General features: G+C 39.5%; 2 protein-coding genes across 3 annotated transcripts in view; one reads left to right on the top strand and one right to left on the bottom strand.

Annotated features, from left to right (window-relative positions):
* Positions 1-1,803: 1,803 nt before the first annotated feature.
* On the top strand, positions 1,804-9,607 carry cdkn2c (cyclin-dependent kinase inhibitor 2C (p18, inhibits CDK4)). Of its 2 annotated transcripts, none has more exons than XM_025004002.2 (3): positions 1,804-2,016; positions 5,097-5,407; positions 8,668-9,600. In XM_025004002.2, exons 1-2 carry the CDS (start codon positions 1,942-1,944, stop codon positions 5,370-5,372), a joined length of 351 nt encoding a protein of 116 aa, XP_024859770.1. In that variant the 5' UTR covers positions 1,804-1,941; the 3' UTR covers positions 5,373-5,407; positions 8,668-9,600. The 2 variants fall into 2 exon arrangements, with proteins under 2 accessions (XP_024859770.1, XP_037829965.1); XM_037974037.1 differs by lacking the exon at positions 1,804-2,016 and adding an exon at positions 3,074-3,279 and having other exon boundaries at positions 8,668-9,607.
* A 1,013-nt stretch (positions 9,608-10,620) lies between these two features.
* Positions 10,621-18,456, bottom strand: part of rnf11b (ring finger protein 11b) — a 29,162-nt gene continuing 21,326 nt past the window's right edge. Inside the window, exons 2-3 of the mRNA XM_017406859.3 lie at positions 13,290-13,459; positions 10,621-12,981 (exon numbers count right to left, since the gene is read on the bottom strand). Of these exons, the coding sequence (XP_017262348.1) occupies positions 12,810-12,981; positions 13,290-13,459 (342 nt within the window). The 3' untranslated portion in view covers positions 10,621-12,809. The remainder of the gene's footprint in view (positions 12,982-13,289; positions 13,460-18,456) is intronic.

The following is an 18,456-nucleotide window of genomic DNA, read 5'->3' as shown; positions in this document are numbered from 1 at the left end:
CTGATAAATAGTAAGTTTAATCTCAAAACTGAACTGCCCATTTGTTACACAGACAACAAAGCATTTATACTTAGGTCTAGTGTATCCATATAAAGAACTGAACAGCATTGCAACATTACTTTAACTGTTTCTGTTTCTGAACTGTTTCGATAAGAAACTGATGTTTGACAGTGGTTTGTTGCTTTAAATTTTAATAGTTTCACATTTGTCTTACGGTCTTTTTACAAACAAGCACAAAAAATATAAAGATTGTGAGTTCTGGGGGGAAAAGCTTAAAGTTTCCATCTTTACATAGTTTTGCTCCTTTACCTTTCTGTTAATATTATAAAAATGATAAAATTGCATAAATGGTTTGAAAACTTCAGTTTTAATCTTTAACAAAGTGTTGTTTTACAAAAACCTGGTATATGTGGAAACTCTTTGCCCAATAAGTAACTTTTTTGTTACCTTGCATCTCTTCGTGGTCGATTGACTCAATTCTGACTTTTTAATGAGAGTCGTAAACAGTCTCATGACATAACCAATGTTTCCAATAACCTGGCTGGTTAAACACGTGGGCTTGAGCCTATAGCCCCGGTTTCCTGTTTTCTATGCAAAGCACGTTACACAAGAAAGAGTGGGCACAGACACAATCCTGTGCAGCTATAACATAAAAGTTTACCAAGCTGAACAATTCACATCATTTCTTTGGAAGGTTTGTTGCTATTTACTGATTTAAAACTCTGGATAAAAGCAGCCCAATCAAAGCTATTAAATGGTTTTAAATAAAAGCAAAAAACTATGTATGCACCGGTCATATTAAAACAGACGACCAGTTTCCACAGTTCTGAACATGTTTCTGTCATGGGAATGAGGTGGATGAAGGACATAAAGGACCTTAAAATGGTGCAGGAGGCAGGAGCAGTCTGTATTTTATTAATAGGTGAACACGAAGACTAAACTAAACCAAATCAAACCAAGACTAAGGAGCACATGACTTGAAAAGAAGTGCACAGGAGGATCTAACAGCTAACTGAGAGGCCAAGGAGTATAGTGGATATACACAGATACACGGGGAGGGGGTGAGTGTTGAGTGATTCAGCCGGTGGTGAGAAGAGGAGCTCAATATGAAGGCACCTGAAGTAATCATGTGATGTATGACAAAAATAAACTCCAAACTCAAAAACATAATCACCACAAAAAATGAAGAAGAGGCTGAAACAAGTCCTGAACATTACAGGTTCTGTGATAGCTGCTTGTCCAGTGGATTGGACACATCTGGGTGTCTTTTTGTGTCTACAACAGCCTCAAAGCATCCTAAATGTCAGGATTTAAGGCTGTTTTGCATCGTGATGGAGGATGTATCGAGTCCAATCTCACTGCTGATGTTGTGACAGATAGAACGTATTCCACTGTGCAGAAAATTATATGTGAAAAAGGTCAATTTGATTTTAAGTGAAGCTTTCATCACATCAGACGTGTCACTGCTGCTGCGTCAAACATCTGGTTTTATCACCACCAGAGGGCAATATCATCTAAAAAAAAAAAAAGAAGAGAAACCAAAAAGTGCTGTACTGTCTAAACCTAATACAAACATTTTATTTCGTTCTTTAAAGTGATAAAATATTAAGAAGACGCAGCAGCCTGGAAAGTCTAAAGATACCAGCTGGATTTCACTGAATTGCAGTTACAGAAATATGTTTTCGTTTCCAGATGGGGCGGGTCTTATTTTGTCCAATCAGACCATCTTATGTTTAGTTTTCTCTTTTTTTAATTTGGATCAGAAATTCAAATAAAGCCACTAAATGTTCGTTGCAGCCGAACTGTAAACAGGGGCTCGGCACGTGGCTTCTCAGTCTCACAGTAAAATGCCTGCTCTCCAGCTGCAGGTTTTTTTTTTTTTGACCCAGTTGTGAACTGGTTTTCACATTTGCTCCGTCGGATGTGGAGCTGATGTGACAGATGAGTGATGATGGCCGTCATTCTAAAGGCGAGAGTTCGGACATGAGAAGAGGCTCGGTATGGTCCTCCGCGCAGGTATTACCACTGGATGCTGCGTTCAGGGGCTCACTGGAGATTGGACATGCTGTCTATGTTTTAGTAAAAAAAGAAAAAGAAAACAAAAGGGTTTTGAAAATGAGCGGGAAGTGGGTGTTACATCACATCCTGTGACATGGCCTTTTCTTGTGAGCGGCCTATTGGGTTGTTGTTATTTTTATTTATTTATTATTATTATTATTCGTTGTGTCGAGTCTGCAGCTCGACGCATATCGACCAGGAAAATGGAAAAAGGTTTATGTTGCGGTTCGAATCTCATTCTGAGTAAGTGTTTTTGTTTCGTTTTGCTTGTAATGCACTTTTGCTTTGAGTGTTGCACATTAGGCTTTGATTTCCCATGCTATTACTCGAATGCTAAGCTGGCTTTTATTAATGCGCAATATTTGAGCCAAATAAATCGTCTAATTTCTTTTATTTTTCCTCCAATTTCTTCCTAAATCGCCTGGAAGTGCTTTAAAATAGATGAGGAGCTTTTCGTCATTTGAAGTTGGACCTATATGGTTCTAAAGTTTCTGCCTTTAATGTTGTAGCTCAGTGTATTTTAAGAATTTAAAGTAAAATTGCATCCCTAATTTGTTAAATTTGAAGGATGTCTGATTGGATTACTGAGGAAGAGGGAAATAATCTATAGCAGCCATAAATCATTGCATGCTGTATCAGCCTCTGCTTTGAAGAAAGAGAGAAAGAAAAAAAGAAAGGAGAGTTGTTTGCTCATCGCTGTAATATTAACACATTTTGCACATGGCCTGCCACAAAATTTATTTTCAGCAATTTGCTTCACAAACTGTTTACCTGACAGCTTGAATTTACAGACTTGTGTTTACTCACCTCTCACCAGTTTCCATATTATCTTTAACACCTGTGTTGCTGAGAGCTTTGTAAATCATTATGTTTAGCCTCCCTGAGGACATTTATTCGAAGAGTCGTCCCCTTAGCCTCGTCAGAGGCAGGCAGGGATGTATGGATGATAACTGGTGATGCAGGCAGGGAAGGAGGTGCTTCTTGGAGACTTATAAATCAGTCCATTGTGTAAAATTCGAGCCCACCCCTTCCTCTTCAAAGTCTTTGGCAAACCTGGAGTGTCTGTGCTCGCATTTTCTTTTCATTTTGCAACAAATGGAGTCCCAAATAGATTTGCTCTGCAGTGCTTCAGCCAGGGGAGACCTGAGGAGAGTTTTGCTTTTGTTGCAAGCTGGAGCTGACATCAATGGGCAGAATAAATTCAAAAGAACTGCTTTACAGGTCGGTAGGAAACTCTTCAATCTGCATTAAACCTTTTCAGGCTTGAGTTATAAGTCAAAAAATTTAAACTTAGCAGCTTTTTTAAAAAAGATTTCCTGACTGTTGTCAGTGAGAAGTCACTTCCTACTTTGTGCCATGTGCTGCCTCATGTTTTTCATACTTTTTAACCTTTGTTTTCTTTGCTCAGCTCGACTAAATCTGATTATTCAAACACATCAAACTTTGTAAAGACATGTTTATTTAGCAATAAGTTTAAATTTTTCATATCTGATCAACAATAAGCTAAATTCCTTAACATTAGCACACACTGAGGAAAAAATATATTTAGTTTTGCTTCTATTTTTTATATAAATATTAAATATATCGATAAATATAATTTTTTTTGCATTTTTTAACCATGTTTGTCATGTAATTTAATCTGTTTCACTAGTTGGAGAATATAGTTATAGAGCATAAATGTCATAAAAGCGTTCTAATGTAAAAAAAAAAAAGTTGTTGTTTTTAAAATGTATAGTACATTTTTATTATAATATAATATATAGTATAACATAATTACTGCTTTGGAGGAAAATAACAGAAACAAAAGTGAGGTGGAGAGGAAGCTTTGTCTCAGTGTGGAAAATTAGCAACATGCCACACCTTGAATTTATCTTAAACAAGTATAAAGGATTTATAATTTGTCAATTTTTAGTTTTATTTTTAATTTGTTTTTTTTTTTAAGCTAGTGGGGAAATTAGAAAACAAAAAAGAACTAAAGTTGTAGAAAATGAGGCTGTGACTGCAGCACACAATGTTCTGCAGCTTCCAAACAAACGTGTGTGTGGAAAAAAATAGTTTTTCAGCGTTAATTAAATAATAAATATAAAAAATCACCAATTAGGTGTTTAATTAGACTCACTGAAAGCACGGTGGAGGTCTGAGCACAGCAGAAAAACCGCGCCCGAGAGGTGCGTGAAATATTCACAGCACACTCATAGCAAAGTTTCTTATTGACCAGAATTAGTTTGGAATTTACTTTTAGGGCCAATCTGGAGTCATGACGCCATTTATAAAACCTGACAAAACTGCGCCCGGGGTGGAAAAAAAACCCAAAAGCTTTAGTTGGTGCAGACCAAACGCGCTTATAGATGATAGTTTTTGTTCAAACTTATTTCTTTAAAGGAAAAACAGAGAACTGCATCACGATGCTAGAATCGGCTCCAAAAGCAGCTGAATTTGAAGGAACTCTGCACTAAGTGAAATTGGACAAGATGCAAACGACCTATAAAAACGCAAACATCTGGATGGAAATTTTTAAATCTTCTTCTGTGCGTCGTCTGCGTCCTGTCAGAGGACATTTAGCCCTAAGCATCTGTAGCTCAACTCAACCTTATTGTTTTAGGCCTGCAGTTTTAATGCCATTTTGTCTTTGTTTTAGTGATGCGTAAATCTATGTTACTATCTGTGTGTGTTGTATATTTCAGTGTTGTCTGAGCCGCTGCCTGCTTGGCCAAGACGCACTTGGAAATTAGATTTTAAACCCTAAAGTTCTTAAATAAAACTATGATAATAAATCCGTGCAGCGCATGTGGAGTTACTGAATTAGGGGATAGTAACAGTAAAACTAACGTCCCCTGCAGCGTGTGGGTTTATAAATCTAATTAGCAGGAACATCATTCAGTGTTAAAACTCCAGTTATTTGTAGTTTAAAGCACGGCTGTCTGGGTGTAGCTGCAGGTCGCGACCCGCAGACCTTTAGGCCCTCTCCGCGCGTCCCTCTGCTCCCGTTTATTCGGCTCCTCTGACTCTGTCCGGCCTTTTCTGGCGTCTCTCTGCAGGTGGCGATGCTGGGAAACACTCCGCTCGTCGAGGCGCTCCTCGCGGCGGGAGCGAACCCCGACGCGCGCGACCCGCTCCTAAACCTCACCGTGACGCACGACGCCGCGCGCGAGGGCTTCGTGGACACGGTGCGCGCGCTCATAGCGCACGGGGCCGACGTGAACCTGGCGGACGACAGGGGCAACCTGCCGCTGCACCTGGCCCAGAGGGAGGGGCACGCGGAGGTGGTCCAACTGCTGCTGGGGCACACCGCGGACCCCGGGGCGACCATCTAGCGGGGGACGAGCCGCGCTAATAACATCCGACTTTCGTGAGTAACACGCTTTCCAATTTGAGTCCCCGTGTTCTCATATTGTTATTCAGATGAATTGTAACCAAAACATCTGACTGCAGAGAAATCAACGGAAGCTGCTGGTTTTGGGTGTGGCGCGTCACAGCTTGGAAGTAAAGAGTGTGCCTGAACAGAAGAACAATCAGTTCGCCTTTAATCATGTGTTAAATAGACCATAACTACACCAGGTGACAACACCTGTTCAAAAACACACTCCTCAGCCATTAAAGCCATAATAGCTGTCAAAATATGCCATTTTTAAAATGTTTTTGATGTGAATTTTTACGATTCTAACACTCCATCAACAAATGATTGTTTGGGGGTTAATGGAACTCAGACTTATCAGGGTTTTTGTGAAAGTTGCTTTAGAAAACAGTAAATATTCCTCATCTTTGTTTACAGCTAAATTCATCGATCAGTACTTCAGATGCTCTCCACCCCTCAGTTTGCTCCCCTAAATGACTCCACTCCTGTCGGCGCTCGCCCTCACAGCTTTTAGTCTCTGCTTCTTTTCAGAAGAACAGAAGAAGAACTTCACCTTTTCTCTAGCCTTCCTGGTTCCTCTGTTCTCCTCTGATTCTGGGATTATTTTACAGACTTAATATCCATCGAGCGCCGAGACTGACGACGTGAACTTGTCAGTATTCGAATGTAAACAAACAACTCTTAATTGTTGGCAACAAAACATGACTGCAGATTGTGCTCATTTATTACAAATTTTGTGGTAGACCTTTGGTAGTGAATGACTCGTATTTAGAAGTTATTTCATCAGATGATACAAATAAACAAAATTCAAATCAGATACACTGAAAAATTACATATTTTGACAGCTATTATGGCTTTAAAATACATAAAAACATAGAAAAATGCATTCACTATCAGTTTAAATATGTGCAAGGATATAAAATCGATAATATAATGTGTCAACATATAGTTTAATGTCTAATGGATTATTAAAATCTCATAATTATGAGAGGCTAAGTTATCATTTTGAGACTGTATTTCAATTTAGAGATTTGTTTTCCCTTCAAAGTGGCAGAAATGAGCTTCCATAATTTTCGTCCTGCCTTCCAGATATATGAGTGTTAATCTCACCAGCAGTTTGAAGCTGAAGCTGCAGTTCTCTTGCAGTGAGTTGTATTTTCCAGTGAATTTGGTCACATTGGGGCAGGGCGGGGGGTTTCCTTCATGGTTTGGATATTTCTCTGATGCGATTCAGTTCATCCCTTTGGATTCCCCTCCCTGCGTTCAGTGCTTCGGTTCTCTTGTCTGTTTCTGTGGGGATGTTTCCCAGATGTTCGTTATCTTACTGCTCTGTATTTTTCTTCTTCTAGTTTTCCCCTCAAAACTGTTTATTACATACCTAAGAGCATTTGGGGACTGCTCTGTGTGTAAAAGACAAATGTTAACCCAGGGCTGGAGGTGCATTTTATACCTTAAACATGGCTGTGGTAGCTGATTAATCAACACTGAGCGTGCTCATTTCCTCAGTGCCTGTTCAGAGACTGTGACGAAAGCCACAAAAGACATCTTTACTTTCACAAGCTGTGCGGCACAATTAGGACACACATTAACCTGTTTAACTGTGTGTTTTGTCATGCCAAAAAAGGAAAAAAAAAAAAAAGATCAGTCAGGCATCTAACCTGATTATGGGACAAGTCACAACATGTTTTATAGTCATCACAGATTATTTTGTCCATTTTCTGAGTCCATCTCCAGTCCTCAGCACAAAAAAGACATAACCAATCAACCCCCCTCCCACACACACATACACACATGTGTTATTTCCTTATTTTGTCATTTGCCAACCCATCTTTTTTTTCCTTTCTAAAAAATGTGGCAATAATATATTTTTATGTGTTCATCATGTCATTTTTATTTTGCTCCAAGATGGCACATTGATTATATTTAATGTTTCCTCTGAAAAACAAACAAACAAAATAATAAAAATAATTATAATTATGCTTTAAAATACTCTATTACTAAACTAAAATAGATAATTTCTCAGAATAAAGTTAATTTGATGCCAGAAACGAGATCCTGACAAACGGCTCTGATTTATTTATTTATTTATTTATTTATTTTTGGCAGCACTTTTTGTTAAAACGTTTATGTTCCTTTTAATAAAAAGGTAGGCTTGAAATGAATTAAAATATGTACCTAAAATGTCAGGTTATTTGTCTGTCATGTGTCCCAGCAGATCCACATCCAGATTACAACAGATTATAAACATTCGGGCCGAGTGCGTAACGCTCCACGGGCCGTGCGTCCTGACAGCTCAGAGAGAATATGACCCCGTGGGCACTGAAGCCTCCCGAGACAGGCCTGTTTCACTAAAGTGAAAGTTGAAAATCATTAAAAAAAAAAACTTTCTCTCATCTCTCCGCCCGCCACATCATTATTGAGCCTCTTATTATCGGTGCGCCGCAGCCTAATATCAGCTAAAAGTTACTGCAGGTCCAAATAAAGAGGCGGAAAATAACACATTCATTTGAACCAGATCTGAGCAGCTGATCCTGCTCTGGACCTCCGTGTTTTTCCAATTTTACACCGACTTTAACTTTTTTTTTTCTTTTAAAAGAAAGATTTTGTTACAGAAGGAATAAATACCGATGCAAAGAGAATAAGTCTTGTAAACTCATTCAAAGCACTCTGAACTGCCTTGTTGCTAAAAAAGTGCTACATAAATAAATTTGACTTAACTCAAAGGCTCATCTGGTGTTTCTCCGCATTTGGAGGCCTGCAGATGATTTAGAACAAGAGAGGAGGGGTTTGCCCATATTTGGAATTAGTTCCGGGGTCATGTGGCTTCGAGTAGCGTTCTGATTGGCCGTGGTGTTAGGAGGCGGGTCTGAAAGGGTCTGCCTGCTTCAGGTGGAAGGCCTCGGTGCTCTGCTCTGTGCGAAGCCGGCGACCTGCAGCTCAGAGATCTGACTTCTGTACAGGAGCCTTCGTTATTAAAGCGTAGAAGATAAACGTCTTCATTTGTGTATATATATATATATATATATATATATATATATGGAGAGAGAGAGAGAGAGAGAGAGAGAGAGAGAGAGAATATTTTAAAATGAGCCCATCACAGTTGTATCTATATGTGTCTACTCTCACACTAAACTCAGCCAGGTCTACTTAAAAAAAAGACAGACTGTTGTTGAAAATTAACCACTTTAAAGGTGTTGTTTAAAGGCATCTTGTTTGTTGCTAATGCTAATTCTGCTTTTTCTTTTCCCTTACAGAACACGCTAAAACGGTATGAAGATAAGGACTTGTGCCTACTCATTCTTATGCTCTCCCCCCCCACCACAAAAGAAGATATTTTGGTGGGAGTCAGCTATGTCCTCTAGTTTGTTTGTTTGCTTTTCTGCTCATATTAGCATTTTCCCTCTCCTTGAACTATTTTGCATGTTTTATAAAGGTCTACAATTAAACACTCATTTCACTTGCTTAGTTTAGATTTAGGAGGAAAAAGAAACACAAATTTATATGTGAATATTTCTATACTTTTAAACACTTCTTTAATTGTAAGGCTTTAAATGCAGATGAGAAAGTAACTTATATGCCACCAGGCAGGGAAATACAAGTTCAAACTACAAACCTGCAACCAAATTTGACTAAAACAATGCAGGTAAATATTAAAAAGTATATACATGAAGTGAAAACGAAGACACTATGTTGGTGAAAAATATTGTCTTTTTTGTTTTGGAGAATTTGGTTAACCCTCTTTCACTTTAAAGAATCCTGCAATCTCTTTTTATACAAGACATACACAAATAACTGAAATTTTAAAAGCAGCATTTTTTCAGTCGTACTTTTGCTGAAGCAGAGTTTCCAATGTTGCTACTTTATATCATCAATAGCTGTGCATAGCTTTATAAGTTTAAGCCCTTCTGACGGTTAGCATTAATTCTCTGAAGATAACTTTTAGTTACATCAACAGGAAAAAAATATGAGTTGTGAAAGCCACTTCCTCTAATGGAGAAATAATAAAAAACAGTTCAGTAGCCTGTCTTAGTGCCTGTCTCTTTTTGTCATCGTCAGTCGTAGAAGCAGAAGTTCTGAATCAATGGAGTTTTGACAAAAAATGGAGACAGATGCAGGATATTTTACCAGAACGTGACGGTGAAGAAAAGGAATTTCTTGCTGTGAAATGTCAACTTCCTCCATAGATGTGACCTCAGATTAGTTAGTCACCTTTTTGTGACGTGACTGACTCGATATTTAACCTCAATCTTTCATTAGCTCATGTTTTAAGTAGCCTCTTTCTAGTCTGGTCTGTCAGATTACTCAAAACAATTATGATTCTTCAGGAAACATCCCACATGGTACAAGGAACAAGTGAGTAGATTTTGGTGCAGAGCCGGTCAAATGTCAAGGCCAAAGGTTAAGGTCACAGGTGACTCCTTTGTTGAAACCTTCTCCGTGCTCCAGCAGGTATTATTGACGCCGTGGCCTCGGTCGGAAGTTTGCGCCCTCTGAGTGCTTCTAGTTTCAGAGTGTGAAGACGTCAGAAGAGCCGTGAATTGTGCTCAGGAACGTGACTCATATGTCACCGAGTTATGAGACTGAAAGACTTCGAAATTCGGGGTGAAACTGAAATCAGAAATGACTCACTGTTTACATAAAACAAACTATTGTTTTTATGTTCAATTCTCTGTTTCTTTAAATCCCTCTGGGTAAAAACTGGATTTCTCTCACTGATGACCCCCCCTGTGATGTCAGAGGTTGATTACATATTTACATAAATCTGTCAAGGAAAAAGAAAAAAATATTTTGTTGAAAACATTAACAAGCATTTAAAATGGTCTGTAGTCTTGGTCAATAGTTCAAATTTCAAACTTCATATTTGAACATCTAGACCCTGAATTTTAGTTTCACTTCAAGCGCTTTAAAACTAATGTTTTTAGAAATTATTTGACGTTTTGCACAATTGCCACAACACAATCCTGTTTTTAAACTATTCAAATGGATCATTTACCTCTTTAGAACATCTCAACAGCTCTTGAATGATTAAATAATTTGTAACAATTAAAAAAAGAAAAAAGAAATTGCAGAAAAGTGAACACAAATCAGATGTTTTCAGATAAGGTTAGTCTTTTTATTTTAGTTAAGAAACTGAAACTAAATATAACTTGTTCCTTTTTTTAAAAATTTTCCTTCCATCTACGACAGAAATAAATCAACCAACCTGGTCTGTGTGTTCTGTTGCCCGTTTATTATTTGCTTTAAGTACAGAGCATATGCATATTTCATCTTACAAACAGGGAAAGGTTATACAAGCATTCACAAACAAACACAAGACTTACATACCCTCATCCACGTATGAGAACACATTGCTGCTCAGTCTCCTGGAAAGTTCAAACCAGAATCCACTCTGGACATGCTCTCACATCGCATTTTTGGGCGTTTGGTCAAATATAAATAAACAGGCCACTCTTGATACCGAGCCTGAACCGAAAGCCATTTTGTCCTCTGATTTAGCAACGTCTTGTGCAGCTTACGTCATCGCCGAAACCAAACGAAGGAAAGGTTATTTTTAGTGGAACAGATTTTAAGAACGACGATAATTAGATTTTAATTTATCTATACAATCTACAACCTAGTCCAGATTTTGAAAAAGAAAAAAAAAAAACTTTATCTGAACTGTCTGTGCATCCTGCCCTCCATTTCTCGCTCTCCTGACTGGACTTTGCTCACATTTTTAGCAGCCGATGCAAATCTTTCCTTGGACGGCCATGAAGCGCTGCTGCGACAATCAGGGAGAACTACCAAACGGCACTGTGCAAAAACTAAGGTGCTGACTGCAGCCCGTTTGCCCAACCACAAACTTTTCCAAAACCCCCGTACACTTCCTCAAATATGCACACGTTAACCGATCACATGTTGGTTAACGTGCTGCCAGACTGAAAAGCAGAAACGATTTCCTGGAAGATTCTCCCTCACAGGTCTAACTCACATGCTGAAAGGTGGTAAGGAAGAGGGAAAGAATCTGACTGAGCAAGGTGAGTTTTCTTGTGCTTTTGCGGGAAACCGGGTTAGATGAGAGACAAATGCTCAAACGTGGCAGGGAGATCATTTGGACTGAGGCGTCTTGACAAATAATTAACACAGATTTAGACTGAGAACATCCGATCAGAGGGGATTAAATCAGGAAGCGGCCTCGGAAATATGCACCGACACGTTTCCCCCATCACCATCAAAGCTGGACTAGTTTTCCTCACATTAAAATGAACCCAACATTCTGTAGGTTTAAAAATTTCAAAAGCTGCTTTTTTTAAAAGAAAACAAAAAAGGCCTAAACCTTAATGGAATTTATTATTTTAGGTTTGCCACCTCTAATAAAACAAACCCTACGCTTCAGGTTTTTGATACAATAAACTACATCTTTAATAGGGAAGTACCCAGAGATACGTCTTATACGTCACTGACATGACTGCTGAATGGTTCACTTGTCCAAGTTGTGATTGAAAACTGCCATTAGCCCATTTTCATTGATGTTTTGTCGACTTGTTGTAGCAACGCACAGACTTCCTTTTGTTGTGTTGGTAAACAGATTCAATAAAAGCCCTTATGTTTATTTGCCAAATAAACAAGGAACAGATTTCACGAAGCCACAGGACGGTCAACCAATCCATCAACCAATCATATTTTTCACAGGAAATATCTATACAGTGAGACAAATCAAGGTCAGTGTGCTGAAGACAGGAGCAGTATCTCGGCTCAAAGGATCAGTAGTCTCTACTCCGAAGTCAGGTGTCCGGCCCTAGTAGTCTTTTTCTTTGTAGTAAATATGATTCTTCAATAAACAGATCTCCTGGAGGTGATCTCTTTCCACGTTTCCTTTGGTCACGACCATTACCAGTCACCAAGAGTCCAAGAGACACAACCTGCAGCTTCTCCCCTCATGAACACGTCACTGATGGGGAGTAAATAAAAGGAATTGTGTATGCCAGATTTCAAAGCAGAACACACAAAAAGAGTTTCTCCGTTAACCACCATCCATTCCCCTGACTCTTGGTCACAGTCTTCGTGCACACTTCCTGCCTTTTCAGTGCTCATCTTTCACTTCTTCCTTGGCAGCAGCTCCTGCTTGTCCTTTCTCAGATGCAGTCCTGTCCAGCAGGCCAACTGAGGAAAGCGTGCGTGCACACACACACTCACACACACACTCACACAAACAGCTTCATAATCAAATGTATATTTGCACACCAACAGAACTTACCCTACTGGTTTTTTGTTTTGTTTTGTTTTGTTTTAATGTTCACTGCTTTGATAACACAATCTTACTAATCCGGGATATAAGTTAGGAAGGTGGAAGTTTAGTGAACCGAGTGTGTTCGTAGATGTGTACGGGTCCTGTGCGGTTCGGGGGGTGTTTGTGTCAGTTGGTCTCGTAGGAGGAGAGCAGTGCAGCGTCCACAGGCTCCATGCAGGAGGGGCAGGTGAAGGACCTCATCAGCCAGTCATCTATACAGTCCATGTGGTAGATGTGCATGCAGGGCAGGAACCGGATGGGGTCTCCGTAAACAAAGTCCATCATACAGATGACGCACCTGCAGAGGAGAGAACCACGTCTCAATAACGTCAATCATAAACAGAACTTCACATTAAGGTTTAAAAACAGAAAGCAACCAAACAAAAGCTCCTGCAAATAGCTGAATGAGCTTTTATGGGAGGAAGAGAACATACATATTACCTATTCCCATGCAATATAAGATATGTATTCATTTCTCTAATCGTAGTTAAGCTTAAAGAAACAGGATGGTTGAGCTGTTTTATGGGGACTTCGATCCCAAACCACGGTGGAGAGTTGGTGCTAATCTTAGTCTGCTGAATCGGACCTGGAAAGGCTAAAACTTACTCTCTGATTTTCTTCTCAGAGCCATCTCGCCCCGGGTCGTACACGCCCTTCGGTAGGTGCTGGATGAGTCCGATACGCTGGGCGATGCGGACCTGCTCCTCCTCTGTCAGCTGAGTGGCCAGCCGGGCTTGGCTGGGCGTTGGGTGGTAGATGGGCACATGGATCTGCTCCTGCAAAGAGAGAGCCTGATAAAAATCTATTCAGCAATGACAGAACATGAAAACGGCTGGTTGCTTCGAGTGTGAACTCACATTTATTTACTTGTATTGACAGACACCTTACACGCAAAGTTTGAATTTGATGTGAAGGATGGCATTAGCATTAAAGATGTTTTATAAACTCACAGGGATTATTTGTTGTAAATTATATGTATTACTCAGAAATCAAATGCTTACATGCGCTACATTAAAAGAAAACAATGCAGATGGTCTGTAGTCAGGAAATAAGGATTATGATTTCAGGCAGTAGGTGGTAGTGTTTCAGCTCGTTCCAACAACCAGTGCAGCAACAAGATGGCCACTTTCACCTGATCTGACTTGTTCTCAAACTGAATGAAAATTTTAAAGTAAATTCATGTTTTCCCCCCTCACATATCTGTCTACCTGGCTAAAGACATTGTCTGATTTGATGAACCCAGAGCATAAATAAATAGTTATAAGTGGAATAAAAACTGAGCTCAGGCAAAGTTAACTCGGAATCCTTTTAATGTTAGTCAGCGTGACAGTGTATACGCCATCCCACAGGAATGTTTGTCTGATTCCACCTCTGCCGGGTTTCTGACCGTTACTGTCTGTTCCCAAACACAGACTAGTCCCACAAGATTTACTTTGATTTGGTGCACTCTTTCATCTTCTATTTAAAAAGGACTGCTCTGGTTTATTTTGAAGTGGGATTGGGTGACATTTTTCCCTGAGTCTTTCCTACCACAGACAGCAGCCGGAGCAGGTAGGAGGGCTGACGGGTCAGCTAAGCTAGCAGCTGCTCACAACATGACAGGAGAAGAGCACATTTTTATCAACCAGTTTTTTCACCCCCTAAATCGAGGGACTTCCTTGTTACAAAGGCAACTCTATCCAGTGGGTATGTCTGAAAATCCTCAACAGGGAGGCACCCAGATTAGATGCTTGAATCGTTTCAGCTGACTCTTTTGATGCAGAGGAGAGAAAGGGGAGTTTGAGCCTTTAATTAAGATTTGGACTCCCCTTATAAAAAAAACCCAAAAAACAACAGGTTGGGGTGGTCACATTCGCCCAAAACACATCTGATCGGATCCCCAAATCAAACTTTTGGGTCATCTAGGAAAATGCTGCATGTAGCACACACCCATCACCTAGTGTCCAGCTCCACAGGGAAGCATCATCATGCTGTGGTGATGTACTTCTGTCAATGGGGCAAAAGAAAAAGAAAATGGTCAGAAAGAAATGATTTTGGAGAAAAAAAGCTTTTTTTTAGTTCTCCTGAGAAGTGAAACTGTAACAGTGGGCGTCCTTTCAGCTTGGTAAAACCCCAAAGTATACAGCTAACATTAAACTCAAACCTAGACCTGCATCTGTTTTCTAATCTATGGAAAAAAGAGCAGAATCCATTTCAGCTTCAAAGATAAAAGTTTACTTCCAGATTGTCACGTGACAAATTATAAAATTAGCTGTGACTCGATTAAAAAACAAAGATAAAAATATGTCTGCTTCCCGAAAAGCGTTCGATCGGCTTCTCCTCACGTTTTTACCATCTCTGTGATGAGTTTCGTCATTTAACTGGGAACAGTTTCTTCAACTCTGACTACATTTAATGGTTTTAGTGGCATCTTCTTTGTGCAAAGCTCAGAATCCAATCTCAACCTTTATATCTTCTGAACTGTTGAAAAAATAAAATGATCTACCATCAATTTATACCAGCTACTGAAGGAATTCTCCAATTACCTTTAAGATTTAGATATAGTACTTTATTGATCCAAGGGGAATATTACTTTGTAACAGTGCTCCATTAGACATGCAAAAGTAATAAGCGTCATTTTAATAATATATTAAGATGCTAATTATAACTACAAAACAAAAAATGTTAATTAGAGAAATGTATACAAAGTTTGTTGCATATATATAGTGTCTAAAAAAGGTTTGAAACTGCTTGTACTGGTGTTTAAAATAAAATTCAAGATTTTTACTAAAAAATAACCAAAACAATAAAGTACTTTAAAAAAACTCCAATGTTAAGAGATTATTCTGCACATATTAATTTTGGTCTACATTACGTGTAATGTTCTTTACAGTTAGTTTGTTGTGTTTACTTTCGTATTCGTGCAGGCCCTCTCTCCACGCTTTAAACGAGTTTTCATTGACTGAGCCGTCTCACTTTGCGGGTTGAACATCTTCCTTCCCAGCTTCCCCCCGCCCCCGGCCTCGTACAATATCGCACACCCGGTACAGTCACTTGGGGTTTGTGCGCTTCCTCCTCTCCCTTTTGTGAGGCAACACTTCAATAAGATGACAGCACTCTCCTGCTTTTAGAAGGTGCCTAACCTGAACGTGAAGCTGAAAAAAAAAACCACAAGACTTGGGTTAAAAATCAGGCTAAGTCCGCTTTAATGACGCAAGTCAGCACTTCCACTGACCACCAGTGCATCCACAGTCAGATAATCTTTTGATAAATGGTTTCACATACCTTTGGGAGAGCTGTGTCATTACGACTTTTCTTTGTGTCAAAGAAACATTTTCTAAAAATAACAAATTGTGGACTTGACAACATGGATGAGTAAACAAGGAGCGGTTCAGTTTTAGAAATAATTTTGTGAAAGCAAATTATGTTTTGTTGAATTAACCAATAGAACAATGAATACAAATACTCATTTTACAAAGCAATAATCCATATCTACAGCTGTAAATAAGTTTTTATTAAAATGTAAAAAGTTGTAGGTGGGTCTGAGATCGATATTAAACATGTTAAATAAATGAATCAATCTAATATTTGTGTTGTTTTAAGCTCTAAGGAGAAGCCTGCCTTGGCTTGGCTTATTTTAAAAAATATTAAATGACACCTGAAGCTTGTCTCCACAAACTGCATGGTTTAAAGATTATTTGTATGTGATTTTGAAACGTAATCAAACAATTAAACATAATTGTAGATTTAAATAAGCAGGCTGGTATTTGACAATTAGACAAGTGCTAAATGTGGCTTTATAAAGTCACTCATAGAGGTTTTAAATGTACAGAGAATACATTTGGTTATTTTAGAAAGCATGAGGCAGGAAAACATCTTTGAGCTAAATAGTTTTCAGGAGACAAATGTATGAGTATGGGCTGTCAGCAGCACAGCATTCAAACTCATGAGTCAGCATATCTTTAAAAGCTGAGGTTGTCTGCAACTTTGTTCGTTGATGTAAAAAGATTTAAAAAAAAAAAAGGGGGCCAGCTGTCTGACAAGAATAAAAGCTACAGCCAGGGCCTCGGGAGGGGGGCACAACAGCTGTGGGTTGGGCGCTCAGCTGTGCAGCGGTCAGCAGTTTAACTGTTGTCACATGTCGCTCCCATTTAACATACAAGATGTCAGCTGGACTGTGACAACTGGTAATTAAGTGACCTCGGGGTGAGCAGAAGGACAAGAGTCGAAGCAGGCAGAGAGGAGAGAGAGACAGAGAGAGGGGTGAAAGCAGGACAAGGGGGGGGAGGAGGTGGTGACTGACTGGCTTTTGGTTTCCTCTGTCGAACACACTGCAGGCTGTCGGGCCCAGCCCATTGCATTACTGCAAACTGTCAGCCTGCCAAAGCGAGGCTGCAAGAACCGAAAGCAGATGCACATACAGTTAGCAAAAGAAAAAAAAAAAAAAACGAGAAGGGAGGCATTTACTCTGCCTCCTCTATCGTCCATTGCTGACGAAAAGAAATTAAAAGCATGGGGGAGGAGTGGGGGAGTGAAAGCGATCGGCATTTTCATCCCACAAGTTCAATAACAGGCAGCAGGTTTAGCTACAGGAGCTCACACAGACCTTTCAGCTGGGAGACAACAGCATCGACAGCGAGATCCTCACCAGAAATGTGTACTTAAACTAACCCTTCTTTAACCAGGAGACAGTAAAGAAAAGGGCTTTCAAGCAAACAGAAACGGCTCACTGTCAATGTCACCGATTTTCCAAGAAATCTTCTTTTTGTATCGACACGAACGTGATAATGACTCAGCACTCTGAACAGACTGCAAACTCCCTTCACTTCAAAAAAAGAGCTAAAGATTGCAACAAAGTGAAAGTAAAGCACCCACACAAACTGGCTCTGGATTTAACTATTTATATATATATCAGTGGTGGGCCATCAGGGCCAGCAAGGCCTTCTCTGCTGGCCTAACATAACCAGAAATCAGATCATAATTATGATAAATGTTAATTTATTTTTTAATTTACTTTCCCTAGATATTTAAAAGTATTCTTATTCTCTTCATGTCATATTATGCTCCTTCCAGTGCTGTTGTTTTTAGGTTAGAGTTTTTATCCAATCAGAATTCAGCTATCTTATGTTGCCCAAAAAATTGTTTTAGCAATATTTTGTCCAACTGATAAAAATCCAAGCTGGGAAACATCTACTTGCTGATTCTGTTTGTGTCTTTGTGCAACCCAAGAAATGTCAGCGCGCACTTCAGGAGATGCAACAACCTAAAACATGAAGTGTCTGGAGGCTGCGTCTCCGAGTCTTTGAACAACACCTTCAGAAACCTGCGCAGCGTAAGCGATATTTTTCATTCACGTCTCCAGCAGCGGCGCAATAATAACAGCTGAGCAGCTTGAGCCAATAAAGAGCTGCAAACTGTCGACTGAAGGGAAATGAGAAACAGTGGGGAACTCAAAATAATGCACCAGTGATTCTTTCTGAGTAAGGGCCCTTGTGATAAGCCGTCTGGAACAACAGCCTACAGCACACAGAACAAGTCACTGACCTGCAGCACAGCGACTTGCTTGTCATCACTGTCACCACCGACCAACAAATGTCTTTGCTGCTTTATTTGGGCAAATGTAAAGCGTAATCCGTCACAGGGGGACATTCTCTTTGCCTATTAAGGTTAAGATTAGCCTTTCAAATTGACATACGAGTTGTGGCGAAAGCAGAAACTCAAGTTCAGGTTACCAATAAAAAATGACCACAACAAGGAGGTACGACAACTGTGTAACCTGTTTGCCCCCCCCCCC

This window comes from Kryptolebias marmoratus, linkage group LG24 (assembly GCF_001649575.2).
Source record: "Kryptolebias marmoratus isolate JLee-2015 linkage group LG24, ASM164957v2, whole genome shotgun sequence".
Taxonomy (NCBI): Eukaryota; Metazoa; Chordata; class Actinopteri; order Cyprinodontiformes; family Rivulidae; genus Kryptolebias; species Kryptolebias marmoratus.
This window is presented reverse-complemented; position numbering and strand designations above follow the sequence as displayed.